This window comes from Hipposideros armiger, unplaced genomic scaffold (genome assembly GCF_001890085.2).
Source record: "Hipposideros armiger isolate ML-2016 unplaced genomic scaffold, ASM189008v1 scaffold_825, whole genome shotgun sequence".
In the NCBI taxonomy this organism is placed as follows: Eukaryota; Metazoa; Chordata; class Mammalia; order Chiroptera; family Hipposideridae; genus Hipposideros; species Hipposideros armiger.
Window position 1 is genome coordinate 514,220 of NW_017732175.1, and position 21,557 is coordinate 535,776.

At 40.0% G+C, this 21,557-nt stretch overlaps 3 protein-coding genes across 3 annotated transcripts in view; all 3 read right to left on the minus strand.

Moving 5' to 3' along the window:
- The window catches only part of ARHGEF5 (Rho guanine nucleotide exchange factor 5), a 61,105-nt gene extending 39,899 nt beyond the window's left edge, over nucleotides 1-21,206 (minus strand). The window contains exon 1 of the mRNA XM_019629099.1: nucleotides 21,127-21,206. The gene's annotated coding sequence lies outside the window, so the exon portion shown is untranslated. The remainder of the gene's footprint in view (nucleotides 1-21,126) is intronic.
- On the minus strand, nucleotides 6,668-21,163 carry LOC109374474 (olfactory receptor 2A5-like). The gene is made up of 2 exons (XM_019629095.1): nucleotides 21,127-21,163; nucleotides 6,668-7,604 (listed from the first exon to the last, which is right to left on the minus strand). The coding sequence occupies exon 2, from the start codon at nucleotides 7,598-7,600 to the stop codon at nucleotides 6,668-6,670; it is 933 nt and encodes a 310-aa protein (XP_019484640.1). The 5' UTR covers nucleotides 7,601-7,604; nucleotides 21,127-21,163.
- On the minus strand, nucleotides 19,232-20,164 carry LOC109374475 (olfactory receptor 2A2-like). The gene has a single exon (XM_019629096.1). It carries the CDS (start codon nucleotides 20,162-20,164, stop codon nucleotides 19,232-19,234), a length of 933 nt encoding a protein of 310 aa, XP_019484641.1.
- Nucleotides 21,207-21,557: the final 351 nt, after the last annotated feature.

Below are 21,557 nucleotides of genomic sequence, written 5' to 3' on the forward strand. Positions count from 1 at the left end.
AAATCCTGTGAAATCCAAACAGTTTTAGGACATGTTTTTCTATAGTCAACATCATCAGTCATAAAAAGTCATTTTAGGGTATAAAAATAGAAAGTGTGAACTAAGACAATCAGGAGTGAAATGTAAAATTTTATGGTGCCAATAAACTGAAATTTAGGGACTGTATCACCTCAAAATAACATGTTTTCTATTTCACATCAAGTTGATGAAATTTTTAACCTTCAGACAGCTTCTAAAAGTGGTCAGAGTGAAACACGAACATATACAAAATACAAATATATACAAAATAAAATAAGATCGTATTTGATATAAATATGCTCTCAAATGTTCACATTCTATGCCAGCATGTGAAAATCAGGAAACTGCCTCTTGTGAGCAAGTAGTAAGTAAACTGAAAACCGGTGTAGAGAAAGGTTTTAGAGAATCTATTTCTACTGTCAACACCTTAGGAATATTGGTTATAAGCAGATATTTTCATACACATGAAAATTTAGAAGGAACATAATCAGTAGTTAAGTGTAATATTTGGGATAATCACACAAACTAAAACTTAGGAAAATCCTTTAAGAACATAAACATCAATATCTATAACTCAAAATTGTCCATAGTTTGTTAAAATTAAACTGAAAGAACTTATCTTGATAGCCTTTACTATTTAAAGAATAAAAATGACATATACATATATTATACATCATTTTTTAACAACTTATTGAGGAACTCGGCACACAGACATGGTGAGGATTAATTGAAATAAACACATTTACATGATCTGCTAGCATTGGGCATTTTTGGCTGCACATTTATAACTTTTATGCTTAGAGTTCAAGTTCTGCTAGAATTTGACCATAATGTTCACTTGAGACTAACACAAAGTCAGCATAAAAATGGTGGATTCAATAGTCTCTCAAAGTAATTATCATAAGGGATATTTTGTAAAGAGCAGAAATAGGATTGTAAGACACATCTCAGACATGAGTAAATGTATCTTCAGGTGTCGTGACAGACATGAATTGGTAGAGAATGAAAGGACAATGTTTTTAAATGTATTTCTTAAGTAATGATACTTTAAAAGGGCAGAACTTTGGGATCCTTTACAACAGAGAAGGAAAAGGCAGAATTTATGAGGGCTATTTTTAGGGATCATTTATTTCAGTTGCTGGTGTTACCTTAAGGAAGACACAGCTTCTCGGGAGATGTGAGCTTCTCTTCCTTATACACTATTGTCTCGGGGACGTAACTGCCAGCATGGAGCTGCATTTCTCAACCCTCTTACATTTGGGGGTTGGGGTCATATTCTTAGCAAAGGAATATAAGTAGAAGAGATTTGTGCCACTTCCAGGGCTGCAGTAGGTGTGACGTGGGTACATCTCCTGCCTGACTTCTCTTCGCATCATTGGCTGGGAGTCAATGTCTCTGAGGCCCTGGAGGATGGTGGGACCATGAGATGGAAGGTTCCTGGGTCCCTGAGACACCACATGGAAGAGTGTCCTGCACACCCGCATAGGACTCTACAGAGCAAGAAGTAAACTTTTATTTGGTAAAATCACTGTGATTTGGGGGTTTATCTGTTCCAGTTTTACCCACTAATACATTACTTAACATTATTATGGAGATAAACGGATGAGAAAGGGCTAGTAACACTATAACTAAAGTATTAAAAGTCCCCATGATCAACTCACATTGTAAACAGTATCAAATTTCTGCACAGTATGCTGGCTTTCTGTTTAGGTCATGCAGTTGCCTTAGAGTCTGGAAAGTCTGGTTTATTTTGTGTGTTATTTGGTTTCTCATACAAATTATTTTATTAATAGGTTACCTTAAACATTAAAGCATCATATTGAATAAAAGTAAATAGACACAAAACGGATATTTTCAAAGTAACACTCGATACAATTCAGTAGTAAATTCTACGCTACACAGAAATTCTGTTCTATGAGGACACATCCGTTACCCTCAATCTAATGTTCACAATGATTGCCAGAGCTGAGTTTTACTATTATATTCAATTTATACATAAAAAAAATCAAGGCACAGAGATGTTAAGGATCCCTCGAGGGGTGAGTGGCACACCCAGACTCTCATCTATGAATATTCAAAGTGTGGTCTGTGGATCAGAGTCATGGTCAGATAGGAGTGATTGTTAGACATGCAAACCTCTTGCCATCCTATTCAGATGTGCTGAGTCAGAACCTATAGTTTTGCAAGAGTCGGATGATTTGTATGCACATTAACATCAGAGAAGCACTGGTCCACACTGGGAGAGAAAAAACCATCCTACAGGTCAGGGGTTGCCAGTGCCCACTCCACATGCCGAAGACACTGTGGGGTCCAATTTCAAGTAACTTGTAAACTGGCTCCCACCCACAGTGCCCAGCCCTACCATTTTCAGTAGTTACAGCCCCTAATTCTCCACCACCTTGTAAGACATAGGAGGGTTAACACCCTCTACATGGCTACTCTGCGAGCATAAGCTGCATCCTGGCACATCATACCCACCGAAAGGCCACAGCCTCTGTTCTACGTGGTAGGAATGAACATACATAGCTCTCTTTATTTATATTAAACTTCAAATACCTTCTAATATGTTTGCAATGCCTCTGTGGTCACTGCCAAATGGGGTGTAACTGATTATTAATATTCACCCCCTAACAAACTTTTGCAAGAACTGAGTCCATCTGGAACTAAAAGTGACCAGTGGACAATAGATGTCTAACTTTGAAAAAAGAATGGCTGCCATAGTGAAGTTACATATTTTATGAAGTTACACTTTTGGGGGGAGTTTGGGCTAAGAAACCTTTCGTTCATTTATTTAGTCAGCATTTTTTGAGTGACTGCTATGAAACAGGCCAGGTATAGCCACTGAAGGTGTAAATATCAGAAGGTTCTTTTCAAAAGAACGGTTCACAGTTCATCTAGGTTACACTGATTTGATCTAAGTTCTGATTCCACTACTTGATGTGTTTATGACAGTGAATATGTTAGTCAATTCTCTGAACCTCAATTTCCCTTCTATAAAAAAATACTATTAGTACTTACTTCACAGCTTTGATGTAAGGATTACATCTAAAGAAATTAACACAGCGTCTGGTACACAGCCAGTACTAACTGAATTTTCGCGACAACTATTTTCTCCTATACTATAATATGTCCCACAAATAAAACAAGTTTTCAAATGCAGAAATCAGAAGAGAGTTTAACACTGCAAATGGTGTGTAATTAGTTAACTGAAAGCTAAAGGCTCATAAATGCACACAAGTGCTTGTTGAGTATTTCCTATGTGCCAGGCAGTGTGCTTTTTGGTGAAAACGTGATGGACAGAGTACAGTTCATGGCTGCTGGGAGCGCCCATCTGATATGTGAAACTTGATACCTATCTGAGCAATATTCTGTATATACCACCTGAAAGATTATACTAATTTTGAACACGAAAAACGAAATCTGAATTCCCTGGTCTTGGGAAAGGGCTCTTTATAGATGAAATATAGCAAACATCCACTCTAATTTCCTGCCTTGTGAGGCACCAGGGTGAAACTGTGGACCCCTCGCCTCTATCATTTCTGTTTCAGCGCCCAGCTTGTCCCAGAGTCCTCCTCTCTCTCTGACCCTGGAAGTCCCGGTTCTTTCTTGTTACCACACCCACTTTTCCACCTAGCGGTTTAGAGGCAAGCTGCTTTCTTTAGTGAATGTAAGTCCTTTTCCGCCCAAAGCCTAATGACCCTTCTCTTACGCACAGATATGCTCTAAAGAGACCCTGGGACCCGATGGTCATGCCTACAGGATAAGGAATCAGGCTGCCTTCCTTTCATCCTGGACCGGACAGTCATTAGCTGTGATACTGGGCAAGTCATTCAATAACTTGAGGATTATATGAGAAAATACATATAAAGTAAGCAACTGGCCTATAGTAAGAGAGACAGAGAGATAAAATCAGACAGACAGAGACAGAGACAGAGAGAGAAAGAGAGAGAGAATGCTGTTGGTGCCTTGGTGTACTGGTGCTGGTGCTGGGTCTCTGCTGAACTAAATCATCAGTTTCAATGAGAATGGCCTTTATTCTTATCTTACTTCTAAAAGTCCAATGATTTTTGCAAATGTCCCACTAGGACTCACTGTCCAGGACAACCAGCCTCTCATAAATGACCTCTGGTCGTCCAGCCTCACGGAGCACAGGTCAGATCCCTGTGGCACATGAGGCTGTAAGGAGACCCTCCCTCAGCCAACACATCCTTCCCCGGGATAACGCAGCCTTACCACTTGTCGATAGCACTGATGTTGACACACTACATGACTGTAGTTAAGTCACAGCGCTCAGGAAGGAGCCAGACTGCCTGTGTCAGTGTCTGGCATTTGCTGGTGTGTGCATACACGGACTCGAGTGAAAACAGGACCTTCTTCATGGATTCGTTATGATGACTGAATGAGATGATCCCTGTAAAATGCAGTCAATACGTAGCGCACAGCACTGGGTAAGTCACTGATCACAATGTCCGCTGTTATTATAAAAGCCCGTTTTCTTTTTATAGTCCGTGAGCTCTGGTGCCCACACACTGGCATTAAGAGTTGGGCTGACTAATTATTAATCCCAAAGTGGCAGCCACACACTTATCCTTGTGAACAAGTCCTCTGTTCACTCTTATTGTGAAGTTAAGAAAGACCCTGGAAGCAGGTGGCCAACCTAGTCTCAGGTTAGAAAGTGGAGTTTAGAGGTAACACCCTACAATGGGTGGGGTGCACCCCTGAACACTGGATTTATAAAGTAGAATTAATCACTAAAAATCAATCCCCCACCAAGGAAGAACAGCCAACTACTACAGTGTACTAGCCACTTACCGTATTTGCCGGCGTATAAGACGACTGGGCGTATAAGACGACCCCCTAACATTTCCACTCAAAATACAGAGTTTGTTATATACTCGCCGTATAAGACTACCCCCTCTTCCGCACACCTTCCACACACCAAATAAAAAGTAAAACAATATCAGATTTGATTTGACCCACTGAAGTGCAAACAAGCGTATTGTATTTCGTGTCACCACATAACCGTTTTGGCGATGTTGAGCCACCATGTCTGCTACATGTTTTTCGAGTTCTGGCCAGTGTGGGGTGCCTCTTCTTAATGCACACTTACCCCTTGGCATACTCTTTAATGCTTTCTCATTTGATTTCCAGTCCCGAACCATCTTTTCTGTTACTCCATATTGTCTTGCAGCAGCACAATTATTATTTTCCTTAGCAAAGTTTATAACTTTCAGTTTAAAATTTGCATCATACTTCTTTCTTTTGGCTGGTGCCATGATAGGGATGATAGGGGTTTGACTGGTCGACATTTTCTATGCTGTACTGTACAATGGTGCAGTATTGTGGTTGGCTGTTGGCTGTATACAAAGCCTGATTTGATTGGTCCCTGCTCCCTGTTTGCCCGCCCTGTCACTATAGCAGTCTGGTCCACCCTTGCATCAGCATCTCCCTGGGACCTCGCTAGTGCGCAAGTGCGAGCTCTTCAACATTCTAACAGGCACCATGATAGCGCAAAATCACGAATCTTCAATGCATATGTAAAGAAATATACGGTAACCTGAATTTACCACACTTGCAAAATCGCACACAGCCGAGCATACACCCAGCAGCGCTGCTGATGCCTGAACGGTATGTGGAATGAAGTGGGAGGGCATCGGGAGGCCACTATGGCACGGGGCAAGCACTATGGGCAGTCTATCTGAAGTGTACCTGGTGTATAAGACGACCCCCCACTTGGAGGCATATTTTTCAGGGCCAAAAAATCGTCTTATACGCCGGCAAATACGGTATACTATCGGGTGAAATTTCCTGTTTCAGGATCAGGAGTTCTAATGAGGAAAATGATGACATCGACTAACCAAGGTGAAAGTGCTGATGACAGACACTGGAGAACCATCTATACAGGCAGTCTGCACATCTCCATAATTTATAGCTCAGCATGTGAAATTCTCTGGAGAATCCATAGACAACCCAAACTGTTTCTTTCGGACCCAGTATAGGCCTATCCAAGGACAGAATACCCAGCTTTGCCCTTTTGCCACCTACTAGCTAATGAATTAACCCCCAAAGTTGTAAACAATGACCACTGGCCTCCACTGTCTGCAGATTTATCCTCTTCTCTCTTTTGTCCTATATACCTTGCATTAACTTGGTTCCTTCACTCAGTCTGCCTCTTAACTCCCTAATGTGAATTAATAATTTTTATATGACATGTTTCAACACCATGCAACACAACCAACTAAAAATCCCTGAGTGATTCTTTAACAGGGTAAACACAATTTGGGGAGCCCTTCCTGTCATTGCAGCTTTTCTACCCCTTCCAAATCTTATGACATACACAGGTAGTGAGTTTACATAGTTAAGTTAGAGAGGTAGATAAACTGTATTTAACTTTGGGGACCCAGATATGAACTAAAAGAATTTTTAATTTCACAGATATTGAATTCAATGTGCAATGAAAGAAAAACTTTTATCTGATAAAATCCCATCTGATAGAAAATCAAAGAATATAACCTGTCTAAAACTTTTCCTTCAAAGGAAGAGGGAAGGTCAGCTCTTTTGTCATTCAGGCACACGTAAGAAGAGTAGTGGGCTTCCTGGATTTGGGTCACATGGTGCGCTGAGGCAGGTGATTCAAGTGTAACTCCAGTTAGGGGTGACTTTCCTTGTCCAATACTCTCCTCAGGGCACCCTTTACCTCTGCGTTCCTCAGGCTGTAGATCAGGGGGTTCAGCATGGGGTTGAAAAGGCTGTAAAACAGCGACAGGATCTTCTGCTGCTCCTCGGGATGGCGGGACTTGGGGGCCATGTACATGACGATGGCACTGCCAAAGAAGAGCCCGACCACACAGAGGTGGGAGGAGCAGGTGGAGAAGGCCTTTCTGCGGCCCTCCCCTGACTGGATCCTCAGGATGGCAGAGAGGATGCATGCGTAGGAGACCAGCACCAGGCAGAGGGGCCCCAGTAAAATAAACACAGAGGCAGCAAAGATGACAACTTGGTTGAGCCTCGTGTCAGCACAGGCCAGCTTGAGGACAGACAGGATTTCACAGAAGAAGTGGTTGATTTCATGAGGCCCACAGAAGGGCAGCCTCAGGATGAGAGCCACGTGGACTAGGGCCAGGAGGGAGCCACATGCCCAGGAAGTGACGGCCTGAGCAGTGCACACTCTCCAGCTCATGATGACAGAGTAACGTAGGGGGTGGCAGATGGCCACATACCGGTCATAGCACATCATTACCAAGATGAGACACTCAGTGTGAGCAAAAGCCATGTATAAAAAGGTCTGTATTATGCATGGCGCAAAGGAGATAGTGGTTTTCTTGTTCAGAAGGTTTGCCAGCATCTTTGGGACATTGTTCGAAGCATATGAAATATCCACAATGGCCAGGTGTGAGAGGAAGAAGTACATGGGGGTGTGCAGTCGGGAGTCCAGCAAGATGAGGCCCAGGATAGCCCCATTCCCCAGCAGGGTGAAGGCGTAGCACAGGGAGAAGAGCCCGAAGAGGAGCAGCTGGGTCCTCGGGCTGAGCGGGAATCCCAGGAGGAGGAACTCTGTGACAGAGGACTGATTTTCCTCCATTTCACTATTAAAGAGAGAACCAGATAACTATGTGACATCTATTTCCTTTACTATTTCATAAATATTTAGTGTGTGGAAAATTATTAGTAAACACCTTTAAGAACTCATTGATGGGCTGGCCAAGTGGCTAAGTTGGTTAAGAGTTGGCTTAAGAGCGCGAGCTCTGAGCAACAGGGCCGCCAGTTCGATTCCCACATGGGCCATGATGCTGCACCCGTGCTGAGCTGTCGCTGAGCTGCCAACAGGTGGCAGGATGGCTCAGCTGGTGTAACAACAAGATTGCCTGTTCAATGGTGGGCTACACCCACCCGCAACTAAGATTGTAACAGAGCACCTTGAGCTTAGAGGCCACGAGCTGCCAACGGGAAGCCAGATGGCGACTGGTGCCCCCCACAACGAAGACTGAAGAACAACAACTTGTCTGTTCCCCTCTCCAATTCCCCAACACTGTTCCCCTTCCCCAATCCCCCAATAAAATCTTTAAAAAAAAGAACTCACTGAATGAGAAAGAGAAAGAGAAAGAGAGAAAAGGAAAAAATAAATGAAGAAAAAAAAAGTCAGACTTAATTGATCAAATTTAAATTAAGCGTCTGTCCCTTAAGCTAATTCTCAATCTGACATCCAATTTTACAGAAGGGAAATATGTCACCAGCGATTGCCTATCTAGAGCCACTGACACTGTGATGGTTGAAGAAACATTAAGTCAGATTACAAAGAAAGTAATCATGAAATCTAGATTGTCTCAGAGCTACATATGTCCAACTCTGTAAAAGAATTACTGGAGAATAGAATTAATCAGTAACAAAAGAGCTTTAAAGGAGAATGGTCCTGGAAAAGAAAACAATTTTACTTACTTAAGCAGAAATCATGATTGAGTTACTATCAGTATCTAAATTCCATGTTCATGGAGTGGAAGAAATCATATTTTAAAAAATATCCAAATACCCAAAGCCATGTATAGAGTCAGTGCAATCCCCATCAAGATTCCAATGACATTTTTTACAGAAGTAGAAAAAAATCCCCAAATTTGAAGCAACCACAAGGACCTAGAATAGTTAAAGCAATCCTGAATAAGAAGGAAGCAGAAGGTATCACATTTCCTGATGTCAAGCTCTATTATAAAGCTACTGTAATCAAAACAGTATGGTACTCGTAGATGAGGGTAAATGGGATCAAATATATGGTGATGGAAGAAGAACTGACTCTGGGTGGTGAACACACAACATGATATGTAGATGATGCATTACAGTTTGTACACCTGAAACCTATGTAATTTTACCATTATCATCCCAATAAACTTTAAAACAGTAAAGTATTGCATAAAAACAGATGCATAGAGCAATGGAACAGAATCCAGTGCCCAGAAATAAACTCATACAGTCCACTAATATTTAACAAGGGAGCCAAGAATACTCAATGGAGTAAAGACAGTCTCTTCAATAAACAGTGCTGGGAAAATTGAATATTCTCATGTAAAAGAATGAAACTTGACTCCTATTTTTTACCACAAAAACTAACTCAAAATGGATTAAAGACTCAAATAGAAGACTGGAAACCACAAAACCCCTAGAAGAAAACACAGGAAAAAAGTTCCTTGAAATGGGTCTTGTCAATGATTTTTTTTCTATATGACACCTAAAGCACAAGCAACGAAATAAAAAATAAACAGGTGGAATTACATCAAACCTAGAAGCTTCAGCACAGCAAAAGAAATGTCAACAAAATGAAGACAACCCATGGAACCTATGGAATGGGAAAAATATTTTCAAATCATGTATGTATCTCATAAAGGTTTAATATCCAAAATATGTAAAGAATTCACGTAATTCAATAGCAAAAAAAAAAAAATCAAATACTCCAATCAAAATGGGCCAATGACACTTCTTTTTTTTTTTTTCAGAGAAGACAAACATAAGGCCAAAGGTACATGAGAAGGTGCTCAATATCACCAATCATCAGGAAATGCAAACTAAGATCACAATGAGCTATCACTCATGCCTTTTAGAATGGGTGTCATCAAAAAGATAAATGCAGGCGAGGATATGAGAAAAGAGAACCCTTGTGCACTGTTGGTTGGAATGTAAATTGATATTGCCACAATGGAAAACAGGATGGAAGATGCTCATAAAAATAAAACTACCATATGACCCAGCTATTTCATTTCTGGGAATATACCTGAAGGAACAAAAACACTGTGTCTAAAAGATATCTGCACCCCCATGGTCATTGCAGCACTATTCACAATAGCCAAGACATGAAAACAACCTAAGTGTCCATCAATGGACAAATGGATAAAGAAGTCATGGTATATATATACAGAGGGTGCCAAAAAAAAGTACACACATTTTAAGAAAGGAAAAAACTATTGTAATACTCAAAATATACCGATAACAAAAGATGAATACAAGTCACATTTGACTTCAGCAATGACAAGAGGTGCTCAAAGTGGTTCCCATCAGCATCCAGGCACTTCTGATTACGGCGAACTACTGCTTGAGCAACGTTGACCAGTGTCCACGTGTATACATTATTTTGGCACCCCTGGTATACGTACAATGGAATATTATTTAGCCATAACAAGAAGGAAATCCTGCCAGTTGCGACAACACGAATGGACCTTGATAGCATTATGCTCAGTGAAAAACTCAGAGAAAGATTAATACTCTATGATCTCACTTATATATGGGGATCTAATGAAAGTAAACTAAAGCAAATTCACAGAAAGAGAGATCAGATTTGAAGTTACCAGAGGAGGAGGGTGGGTGGAGGGGGAATTGAATGGAGGTGGTGAAAAGGTACAAACTTCCAATTATGAGATAAATAATTACCAGGGACGTAAGGTACAACATAATGACTGTAGTCAACACTGCTGTATGGTATGTTTGAAAGTTGTTAAGAGTGGAAATCCTTAGAGTTCATATCACGAGGAAAATAACATTGTTTTGTCTTTTTTTGTTTCTGTAAGAGATGATGGATGTTAACAAACATGTGGTGATCATGTCACATTGCTTGCAAGTCAAACCATTATGCTGTATACCTCAAACTTAGACAGTGCTGTATGTCAGTTACAATCTCAATACAACTGTAAAATTTTTTTCTAAAAAGATAATAAGAAATGTCACAGCCTAGAATGAAAATAAGAAGGAAAAAAGACTCATCTTGCTGTCAATCCAATCCTTCATATATTTATAACGTTTATTATACCTGAAATCCAAAACACAAGAAATTACTATTTAAACCAAAAAATAGTCGCTGATCTCAGCAACAAGAATTAACATATACTTTATAAGTAGCTAATCGAAACAAGTTATTGGCAAATTGGTAACTCAGTTTGTCTCTTCACAAATGGCAGCATCAGCAAGTTAGTGGTAAGATACTTAACTCTATGAATTCTATCACAGACTTCATAAATAATGTAATATCAGGAAATACGTGACTTGAGAGTTTTGGGAGCCTCCAAAAATCCCCTCTGGGTGCTTTAATACAATCTCAGGGTGGCATGAGGCTCTGACAGTGAACTCAAAGGTAGTCGGTCCTGTGGGCCACCCGTCTGGACAAAGACTGTGAGGAAAGGAGGGAGATGATCAATATGGAGCAGGCAGAATGCCAACTGGGCAGCGTCTGTCTGTGCGCCCTTATTGACCCTCAGGGAAGAGAAGCCTGACCAGTTGGCACAGGATTCTCATCACCTGCTGACCTCCATCCACACCTAGATGGATGGCTTCAGTGATTAGTAACCAGTAACCCTGGTCAGGAAGAGCTCTGACCAGCCCCTCTGGCTCTGATTTTATGTTCACCACTCAACCGTTAGGTAATAAATTATCTTCCTGAGCAGATACTTCTACAAAGAAGGAATGTGTTGATCAGCAAAGTTCTTTGCTCATTATGCAGCTGCAGTTCACATTTTAAATACATGAACATTTAGGTGCTTTGGCTTATGCATTGTCCTATCACCTTTGGATAGCATGATGCAGATGCTAAACAAAATTTCCAAAGCTGGATCTAAGAAGCAAGACTCAGGGAAAGAAACAGATCCTTTCCTACGAGATGAGATGTCTGCTTTTTAATAAGCATTATGGATAAATTGTCAAACCACCGGGACCTAACATAATCAAAATAATATAGTAAACATTTCTAATATGTGACCAGAACACAGAAGCAGGTTGATGGTACTAAGCTCTGTGAAGATTTTATTGTGAAATTGTGCCTCAGGAGAAAGAGCAGGATAAATAAAAAGAAGTACATTAAACATAAACATCCTATCAAAGGAAAATTTAAAGTACTATTGATTCTCATGCTTCTCCCACCTCACTACACCAGCACCTAACACCTTGGTCTCTTTTCTGTACCCTTTTCATCCCATCACAAAAACTTATCCACCAAGTGACAGAGAATCTAACATTTATTCAGCACATTCTAGCTGCTAGATATTGTCCTTAACGCTATGCTTAACGTGAGATAAGTAGAAGACATAGATATGGCTTCATATCCCATTGCAATAAACATATTCTCATATATTTAGGATAAATTGTGACTGTAATGACAATAAGTGCAAAATTTATACAATAACCAGCATGTTTATTCTCCTGAAATGTAACATCACTCTAGAATATACCCCACTATAATTTCCTTTCGCTAGAAAAATTATTCCACGTGTTCCATCTAAATCTATAATACAGAAATTTCTTTTTTTATTGTCATCTTTTATAAGTAAATATCACATGGATATTTCTTCACCAATGAAAATTAACAAAATCCTAAATACCTCTACATAATTTGTCTATAAAATTACGTTTCCCCAAAACTATTCACATAGATTATGAATGATGAGCATATTTGTTTAACATTAATGGAAAGTGTTTTTGCCCAATATTTAAGTAAAGATAGGCAGTACCAGAGTGATAGTCAACAAAAGACTGGATGCTACAACACATCGAAGAGGAGCTGACAGTCGAGTAACATAAGGCAGCCTGGTTAGCAGCCACATTTGGACTAAGGACCTCAGAAGGGAAAGTGCCCGAAGGCTGGATACGGACCTGCTTTCTGGGAGCTCCTGTGGGGGCTGCAGAGCCCCCTCTTGTTCCTGATTGAAAATGGGGCAGAATCCCCAGAAAACGAGGTTCTTTCCCTGAGGGGCTCCACCTAGTTGGCAGCTGCCGAGGGCTGCCTGGAGGGGTGGGCTGGGAGATGTAGCGTGTGCCCTCCTCCACCCCGAAGGAGACGCAAAGCCACTCTCTCTGTTCTGCTCTCACCCTAGCAGGACGCACAGTTAGGAAACACAGCCAGCCGCAGGGCACCCCTCCGACACGACGTCACTCCTGGCAGTCCTGGATGTAGAGAGGCAGACCCAGTGTGACTGTGAACAAGCTCCCGGCATTAACCTCTGTCGTTCAGCGACGCCCACTGTGATCTGGGTCCCTTGTGTTGCCGCAGAGGTGGGATGGAAGGTCCCAGACAAGCCCGGTGACCCCAAGTAACAACGCAAGGTGAGGAGCTGGTTATGGCGGCAGGGGACTCCGGAGAGACGACAATGTGTCCCAGGGGGCTTATTAGAACCTGCCTGAGGGAGGGTTTTCCAGGGTTCAAACCCATGAAGGTTACCCTCTAATCTCTAGTCTGAAGTGGGAGATCTGAGTCCAGTCCCTCAGGGGAGGGGAGAAAAGGACTCTCTTCAAAGCAGCTTGCACTAGAAGTTTCATGTCCTCAGGGACTGGGAGAAGGTTTGTTACCTGAGACACTGTCATATTTATTTGTACTCTACTTCACTCTTATACTGGGCATAAGGGAGTCAAAATGTTTCTGTGGAAATCTCATATCAATCAATCATGCAATTTATTGTAGAGACAAATTAGCTCATTATGGTGTGATTCCTGACTTGCTGGGATTATGATATAAACTTGGGAAAAACTGAGTACTGTTAATCAAATTTTGAAAACATGTCCACCTGGACTCCTACTCCACATATCCACTGTGAGAAGAAATACACATTTATGGACACCAAAAATGGCTCCTGATCATATGAAAAGTCTGGTGCATTCTAGGCAATCTAAAAATATTGGGACTTTTCTTCTTTCCTTTTCTTTTTCTGTTACAGGTGATCTGCAGAAAATCTAGAAATCTGGAAACTGACGTATCAGTGACAAAATTACTAGGAAACTGAAATCTTGAGAAAACAACAGTTTAGGATGTAGTTTTTATGCTCATCACTACATGACCATCAGTTATAAAAAGTAAAAAATTTGAACAGGCAATAAAACATTAAATACAAATGTTTATGATACCAAACAAACTTTAACCTAGGGAGATGCATCATCTCAAAATGGCGTGTCTTCCATTGCATGTCAAGGTGCCATTGCAGTAACTTGTGGACATCTTCTAAAAATGGCCAGAGTAAAACATACACATATACAAAACAAATATATACAAAAGAAAATGACGTGCACAACACAGTCAGCTCTTAATTGCAATAACTCAGCATTGCGTGAGAGACTGTGAAACAGGGACGGCATTTTCTCCTGCTCCTCTCGCTGACTGGAGTCTGGGACCACATACACCACCACGGCTATGCCAAAGAAGAGCCCGACCACACAGAGGTGCGAGGAGCAGGTGGAGAAGGCCTTTCTGCGGCCCTCCCCTGACTGGATCGTCAGGATGGCAGAAAGGATGCGTGCGTAGGAGACCAGCACCAGGCAGAGGGGCCCCAGTAAAATAAACACACAGGCAGCAAAGATGACAACTTGGTTGAGCCGAGTGTCAGCACAGGCCAGCTTGAGGACAGACAGGATTTCACAGAAGAGGCGGTCCACCTCCCAGGGTCCACAGAAGGGCAGCCTTAGAAGGAGCATCGCATGTACCATATATATATCTATAGTGTGTATGTGTATCTTTTATTATTTTCTTATAGTAAATTTCTAGACATGGGTCTAGTTCTCAGTGATCAGAAATTTCTAGTTCTCAGTGAAATCTATCATTTACCTATCTATCTCTATCTCCATCATCATCATCTATCTTTAAAAAGCAAATAGGCAAAAAAAAATCAAGATATATCATCATTAGAAGAAATTATTCAATGGGAGTCTCTAATTTAGCAATCATGACGATGCAATCGCAAGTTCACATTACTTATCAAGTTGTTCCACGTTAGCTTTTCAGCTTCGATCATGCTGACCCTCCTATTTTAATATAATTTAGTCAAACTTGTGTCAAATGTACTTCCTTAGGTTCATCCTTACCTCAACTTCATATTAAATACCAAGAAAGAATAAGAAGAGTTCATGGAAAGTGAGGCTTCATGAAGCTTAAGTATAATCTGACTGCAATGTATGTTCACTGGGTTAAATCTGTCTCTCTTAGTCCACTTATGACCTTGAGCTATCCACCTTCTAATCTATAGGAACTGATGACAACTCTATGGGACACTTGTCTGTGTTTCTTATTACCCAGAATCAAAATGGTTCCGTGTGGAAGTAGCTATCTCAACACCCACTATTCAGGATTTCCTTCCTAAACATCTTTTTACATATTAAGACCCAAAGATACAAATTTCTCACTTTGCTTCTAAGTCTATCATTTTCTTCTTAATTCCAGTTTGTGGCCCAAGAAGTATTCCTGTTTCCTAGAGAAATGACTTGACACTTACGGCCTGCACCGTCCATCACTAAGAGGTGTCTTTACGCACATAGTCGTTCAAGTACACACTGGTTTAATATAATCAACACCACAGCTGCTAAGGACAAAATGGTGTGTCACTGATGTGACTTTTATCACTCATGGCCAAAACATGTTTTCTACACAGCTAATGTATTTCTAGATAATACGAGATACATCTCTTAAAATGATATAGTTTTAATTTGTACTTTTTTACTTTCTTTTATGCTTGTGGAAGTAATTAGTAATAAAAATATTCTAGAAATTATTATATATGTCACTGTGGAGAATATCAGGTTTAGGTACATATAAATTCTGAAGCAGGCACATACTGAGCTGCAGCGCATATGAGTCCTGCCAAATACTAGTGTGGTTACACGCTGTGTACTTATTCACTAGTGTCATTGTATGAATGCAAAGGGGTGCTCAGAGAGCAGCAGGTCGTAGAGCTCCCCATCTGAGGGGTTTTCTTGAAGCTCACAACCAGTTAAAATAAAAAGGAAGGTGACACGCCACTTACTCCTCTCTAGACACCATTAAAAGTCTAGGTGACAAGCTGCCTATAAAGAGGGTCTTTTTCTTAAAACAAACAAACAAACAAACAAACAAAAACATGTATTCAGGTATGAAACATATAAAAAGCTTACATATTTAATGTATAAAACTTGATGAGTTTGGAGCTAAGTATACACCTGTGAAACCATCACCATAATCTATGCCATAAGCATATATATCCATTGCCTCAAAAGCTCTTGTGGAGAAGGTCTTTTTCTACTCTAGGGAGCTAGAGCAATTTAATATTAGGAGGCCTTTTAGTCACCCATTAAATGTATAGGCTTGGACAATGATAACAATAAAAAAGAGTTACATTCTTACCATGAAAATCTGTATAATGTTCAAGGTAAAATCAAAGATGAAGTGGGGTTTGATACCAATTATCATTTATATTAACTGACATGATTCCTTTAACTGGTTAAAATAATCCTGTGAGTGGGTAATATATATTGTATTTATGTCTTGTGTTCAGCAGAGCTAATATAATTCCAGATGAAACAGGCACCCAACAAGTATGTATTAAATGGAAGAAAGTAATTTGTAATTCACTCTCTCTCTCTCATCTCCCCCACTGCCATGTGTGCATATATATTGGGTCACATACTGCATTACACTATATCCACAAAGATTTTCAAATATCTCAAGGGTCATAAACCTGAAAGAGATTTCAAAACTTACAGTATCCAAACTATTAAAATCATTCCAGTTTTATGAATTCATGCTTCTCTAGTCTCTATAAGCATCTTCTACCATCAGTTTCTACCTTTTGAACAAAATATGAATTCTACTTTACTAGGAAAAAAGTTCACAATTAGAATTTAATCACTTGAAAATTGCTATGAATTCAAAATGCTATGCATAATTCATGTAATTTAAATACAGTGTGTCTATAGGGTATTCTTGAATAAGCTTGAAGATACCAATCATATTATAACTGTAGAGAGAATGGCAATACCTAAATGAATTCATATCTTATTCCTGCTTTGAAGTGATTCTTATAAGAAAGTTTCAGAAAAAATTTATTGAAAAATTAGTTTACAGAAAAGTAAAATAACCTAAAAAGGAAACTTGAAAACATACGTGGCAGCATTTTGAACTTTGGCAAATTAGCAACTTAAAGGGACATCAACTATGAAGGCAGTGGCCCTTTCTGAACAATGGCTCAGATAAAATGGAGAGTCAGATCTCGATCCCTGGGTTTCTATAAATATAACTGCATTTGCAAGGGTCTCCATAAATGTGCATTAAGTTTGTAACATTATTAAGTTTTGCTACAACTACAGAACATATACTATGCAAAATGGGTAGGGTAACACCTTGACTTTTTAGATTAGGTATTTTTGTGTCTGAATTGAAAACTCTTCTTTTCATCTCCATTGCCGTATTTTCATTTCACTTAAAAATACCCCAAAACAGAATAGTAAAGGTAGATCAAATCTCTTAAGTAATGCAGCATTGAAATAGAGAAGGAAGCTCTAAGACAACCTAAGTACAATTTCACTTTCCCAACGGAGTCAAAGGTCTGTGTGGTCAGTGTGTGCAATTCATCTGGGCAGCCCTGCACCTGAGCTGGGGAGCTTTATGCTATTTTTCAACTCTAGTCAGTAGTATTGGCACTCATTCTATCCTATTTTGTGGCAGGGCAAATATTTGCATCAAATATAGTAATTTCTGAGTCTAATAATGATCAAGATTAGGTGATAGCCTAGGAAAGTTTCTATAATAATTATATTGCAAACTTACCTCTTCTGTTTCAGCAAGGAAAAGATTCCTGTAACTGTTCCAAGAAATATGTTTTCTAATAACAGAGGTGACTCTATCAGTATCTTTGTCTGTTAGGTAATATAAGTCCTTTTATTCTTTTTGCCATGTCAGAGCCTTATCTAGAGGAAATGCCTGCATATGAAACCTCTCACATTTCCCGATTCCTCTCCAACAACAGAGTTAATTTGGATGCCTACCATTCAGCCATATTGGAAAGTGACGATGAGAAAGCAGATGGGGGATCAGAAGGCCCCTGATTAGCAGGCAGAAGCTCCCAGAGCTGGCGTGGGAGTGGAATGTGGGGGTCTAGGCGTCTACCTGTAACATCGACATCACTGGTGTGGACATTCCTCTCCGTATAGCCATGTTTCTCTCTGCTGCCGCCCTGTTCTCCTGCAGCTAACTGTACTGAAAATCGTCTCACAGTGCAAACAAAACTCTTCTACATAAGCAGACGTAAGTACTGGATATTCCTCAGAAATCCACTTTCACCAAGAAAAGACCCTGCAGAGGTGAGTTACACACTATAAGATGCTGTAACAGGCTTCGGAAGATAAATCACAGGTTCAGCAGCATTTACTACCACTGCTGACAGTTTTGCAACAGAATATGAAGCAACCAGTTCTTTTATTCAGTTTAAACTGATACAATCCAACCCTCCCCAAAACCTGCTGGATGGCAGAGATTCAGACATGGCTTCTCAGGGTGAGGACGGAATCCCCACAGGGAACGTCCCACTGAAATAGTCTGAAAACTTCCCCTGCCTCCTCTACCACCATGTCCTTTTAACCCCTTATATACTCAGCTACAATATATCATAGTTGTCTCATGCCACTTGGTGCTACCCCAAACCACCTTCAAATAAGTTGGTTCAAATATTACAAAATTATTGATGGGGAAATATTCAAGAACTTCAACAGGTGATTAAATCTTGCTTTATTAGAAATTATCATGACCCAAGAATAAATGTAAAATTTGAATAATGCTCAAAACCCCAACCTCTAGAACCATTTAAACATTTACTAATAAATTTCCTTCATTTGACCAAATCCTAAAGCTTTAATATATTTTAGAATTTTTACATAGTTTCTTATTGGGCTAAAGCTTTCCCTAACTTTTTTCCTTTTACTCCTAAATTATTCCAGTTTGGAATTTAGAGTTTCTCTAAACTCTCCAAACACAATTGGTGAGGCAGATTCATATATTCTGTGATATTTTCTGCATTTAAATCTCAGTGAACTTTGGAAGTTCTCTCTTATGGTATTAATTCTACTGTACCAATATTTGCTTCCAGTTACCAAAAGGTGATAAGAAGTCAAATATGTCTAAATACATAAGCTAGAGAAGAATATTGATATAATTTTCTTACATTTAATTTTTTTCTCCATACATTAATATTCCTGGCCTTAAAAAGTAAAAGAGAATTCACTATTTTTTAAAAAGTAGACTAAGTATTCTGATAATTTAGTTGTCCCACATTCTAATGTAGAATCTCAACTTTAGAAGATATGCTTTTCCATGAAATTTTGCTTGTTTTCAGAGCTATAATTTGAACAATTATGATTTTTCTATCAAATTTCTAATTGGGAAATTTTTATGAGTATTTCCTTCATCAAACCACATATTTTAAAAGGAAATCCCCAGTCCAACAGCATCCATTTCCCCTCACCTGGGCCCATTCTTCCGCAGGGCCCTCCACATGGCGTCCTTCACCTGAGCATTCCTCAGGCTGTAGATGACGGGGTTCAGCATGGGGTTAAAGAGACTGTGAAACAGGGACAGCATTTTCTCCTGCTCCTCTCGCTGACTGGAGTCTGGGACCACATACACCACCACGGCTATGCCAAAGAAGAGCCCGACCACACAGAGGTGCGAGGAGCAGGTGGAGAAGGCCTTTCTGCGGCCCTCCCCTGACTGGATCGTCAGGATGGCAGAAAGGATGTGTGTGTAGGAGACCAGCACCAGGCAGAGGGGCCCCACTAAGACAAACACACAGGCAACGAAGATGACAACTTGGTTGAGCCTAGTGTCAGCACAGGCCAGCTTGAGGACAGACAGGATTTCACAGAAGAGGTGGTTCACTTCCTGGGGCCCACAGAAGGGCAGCCTTAGAAGGAGAGTCACATGTACCAGAGAGATGATAAATCCACATGACCAGGAAGTGACGGCCAGGACCGTGCACACTCTCCAGCTCATGATGACAGTGTAATGGAGGGGGTGGCAGATGGCCACAAACCTATCATAGGACATCGCCACCAAAATCAGGCACTCTGTGTGAGCAAAAACCATATACAAAAACGTCTGCATTATGCACAGGACAAAGGAGATGGTTCTATTCTGGCTCACTAAGGTTGCCAGCATCTTGGGGACGTTGTTGGAAGCATAGGACATGTCAATGACGGCCAGGTGTGAGAGGAAGAAGTACATGGGGGTGTGCAGTCTGGGATCCAGACAGATGAGTCCCAGGATCGTGCCGTTTGCCAACAGACTGAAGATATAGAACAGTAAGAAGATCCAGAAGAGTAGTCCCTCCATCTCTGCACTGAGCTGGAATCCGATCAGGGTGAATTCTCTGACCCAGGACTGGTTCCCACCCATTCCTTAATGACAGTCTCTCAAGGGCAGAAAGGTGACAGAAAGATCAGAACTAAGAATCAATAAAAATTGGAGTTATCTCAAAATGAGCTCAAAGAAAGCTTGTATGTATCCTTGTCCTACTTGAAAGCTTTTCCCACTGCCCAAAATTGGTTACCTGTTTTTAACTCAATATGAAATAAATTTAAACTTATAGAAAAGCGTTGAGAATTATGCAAAGAACTCCCATATACCCATACACCAGATTCAACAAATTTTAATGTTTCTTTCATATTTGCCTTATCATTCTCTTTTCCTCTATATTATATATTAGTGTATTTTCTGAACCATTTGAGATTAAAATGTAGACATGATGCTAGTTTACCTTTTGTTCATTTAGAAACATATCAGGAATTATTTTCCATGTTAAAATATTTCTATGCAACATGCTTTGAACAGCTGCATATGATTTCCTTGAATATAAATATTTTAATGCATTTAATGTATTACCTCACTAGGTTTGTACAATATAATGCTTCATTGATTAAATCTTTTGTTTTTAAACTTTATTGGGGAACAGCCATGGTCATTGGTTACACATTGCTTTCATGCTACAATGGCACAGTTGACTCTTTTAAGGAGAGCGCAGCTCACAGTGGCCCATGCAGGGATCGAACTGGCAACCTTGGTGTTATGAGCACCAAGCTCTAGCCAACTGAGCTTACTGGTCACCCCTGATTAAATCTTATACATGTGTATTTTTGTGGGTTTTTCATGAATCCTTATAGTAAATTCTGAGATTTGAAAGTGCTCAGTCTAATCAATCATACAATTTATGCATCTATGTTTATGTATTTCTCTACCTCTAGTCATCTAAAAATCAAACAAGCCAAAACCTAAGTATCTGAAGACTTATTTCTGTCAGAAACCACCCAGTGGGACAGGTGTCTAACTTGACAGTCACGACTCCATAATCTTAAATTCACCTTTGCTATGTGGTCCTACTTTGATGTCTGCTCCTCCAGTGCTGGCTGCCAAAGGTACATGGATTCTCCTTTAATGCTCTGGTGAAGGCCGGCCGAACACCAACTTCCTTTAGTTCGTTCTTATCACAGATTGATATTGAATACTGAGAAAGAAGAAAAATGTCAAATGGAAATTAATAGTCCCCAAAGATTAAGTACAACCTGACTTACAATGTGTGTAGCTATTCAGTTACCAGGCTAAAATCCTCTTATCCTTCTCCTTATCCTTATCATTCTACCTGCTACCTGAACTATCTGCCCTTTAATTTGAAGGAATAGATACAATTTTATGCGACATTTGTGTTTCTTTTTTTTGTTTGTCTTGTTGTTTTTTTTGTTTTATATAGCATTTATTGGCATTTGCTGTGCATGGTAGTATGGTTTTGTGATTT

What these genes read in the sequence shown, in the direction of transcription:
- LOC109374475 (XM_019629096.1), bottom strand. Translation starts at nt 20,164, where the DNA reads ATGGGTGGGAACCAGTCCTGGGTCAGAGAATTCACCCTGATCGGATTC.
- LOC109374474 (XM_019629095.1), bottom strand. Translation starts at nt 7,600, where the DNA reads ATGGAGGAAAATCAGTCCTCTGTCACAGAGTTCCTCCTCCTGGGATTC.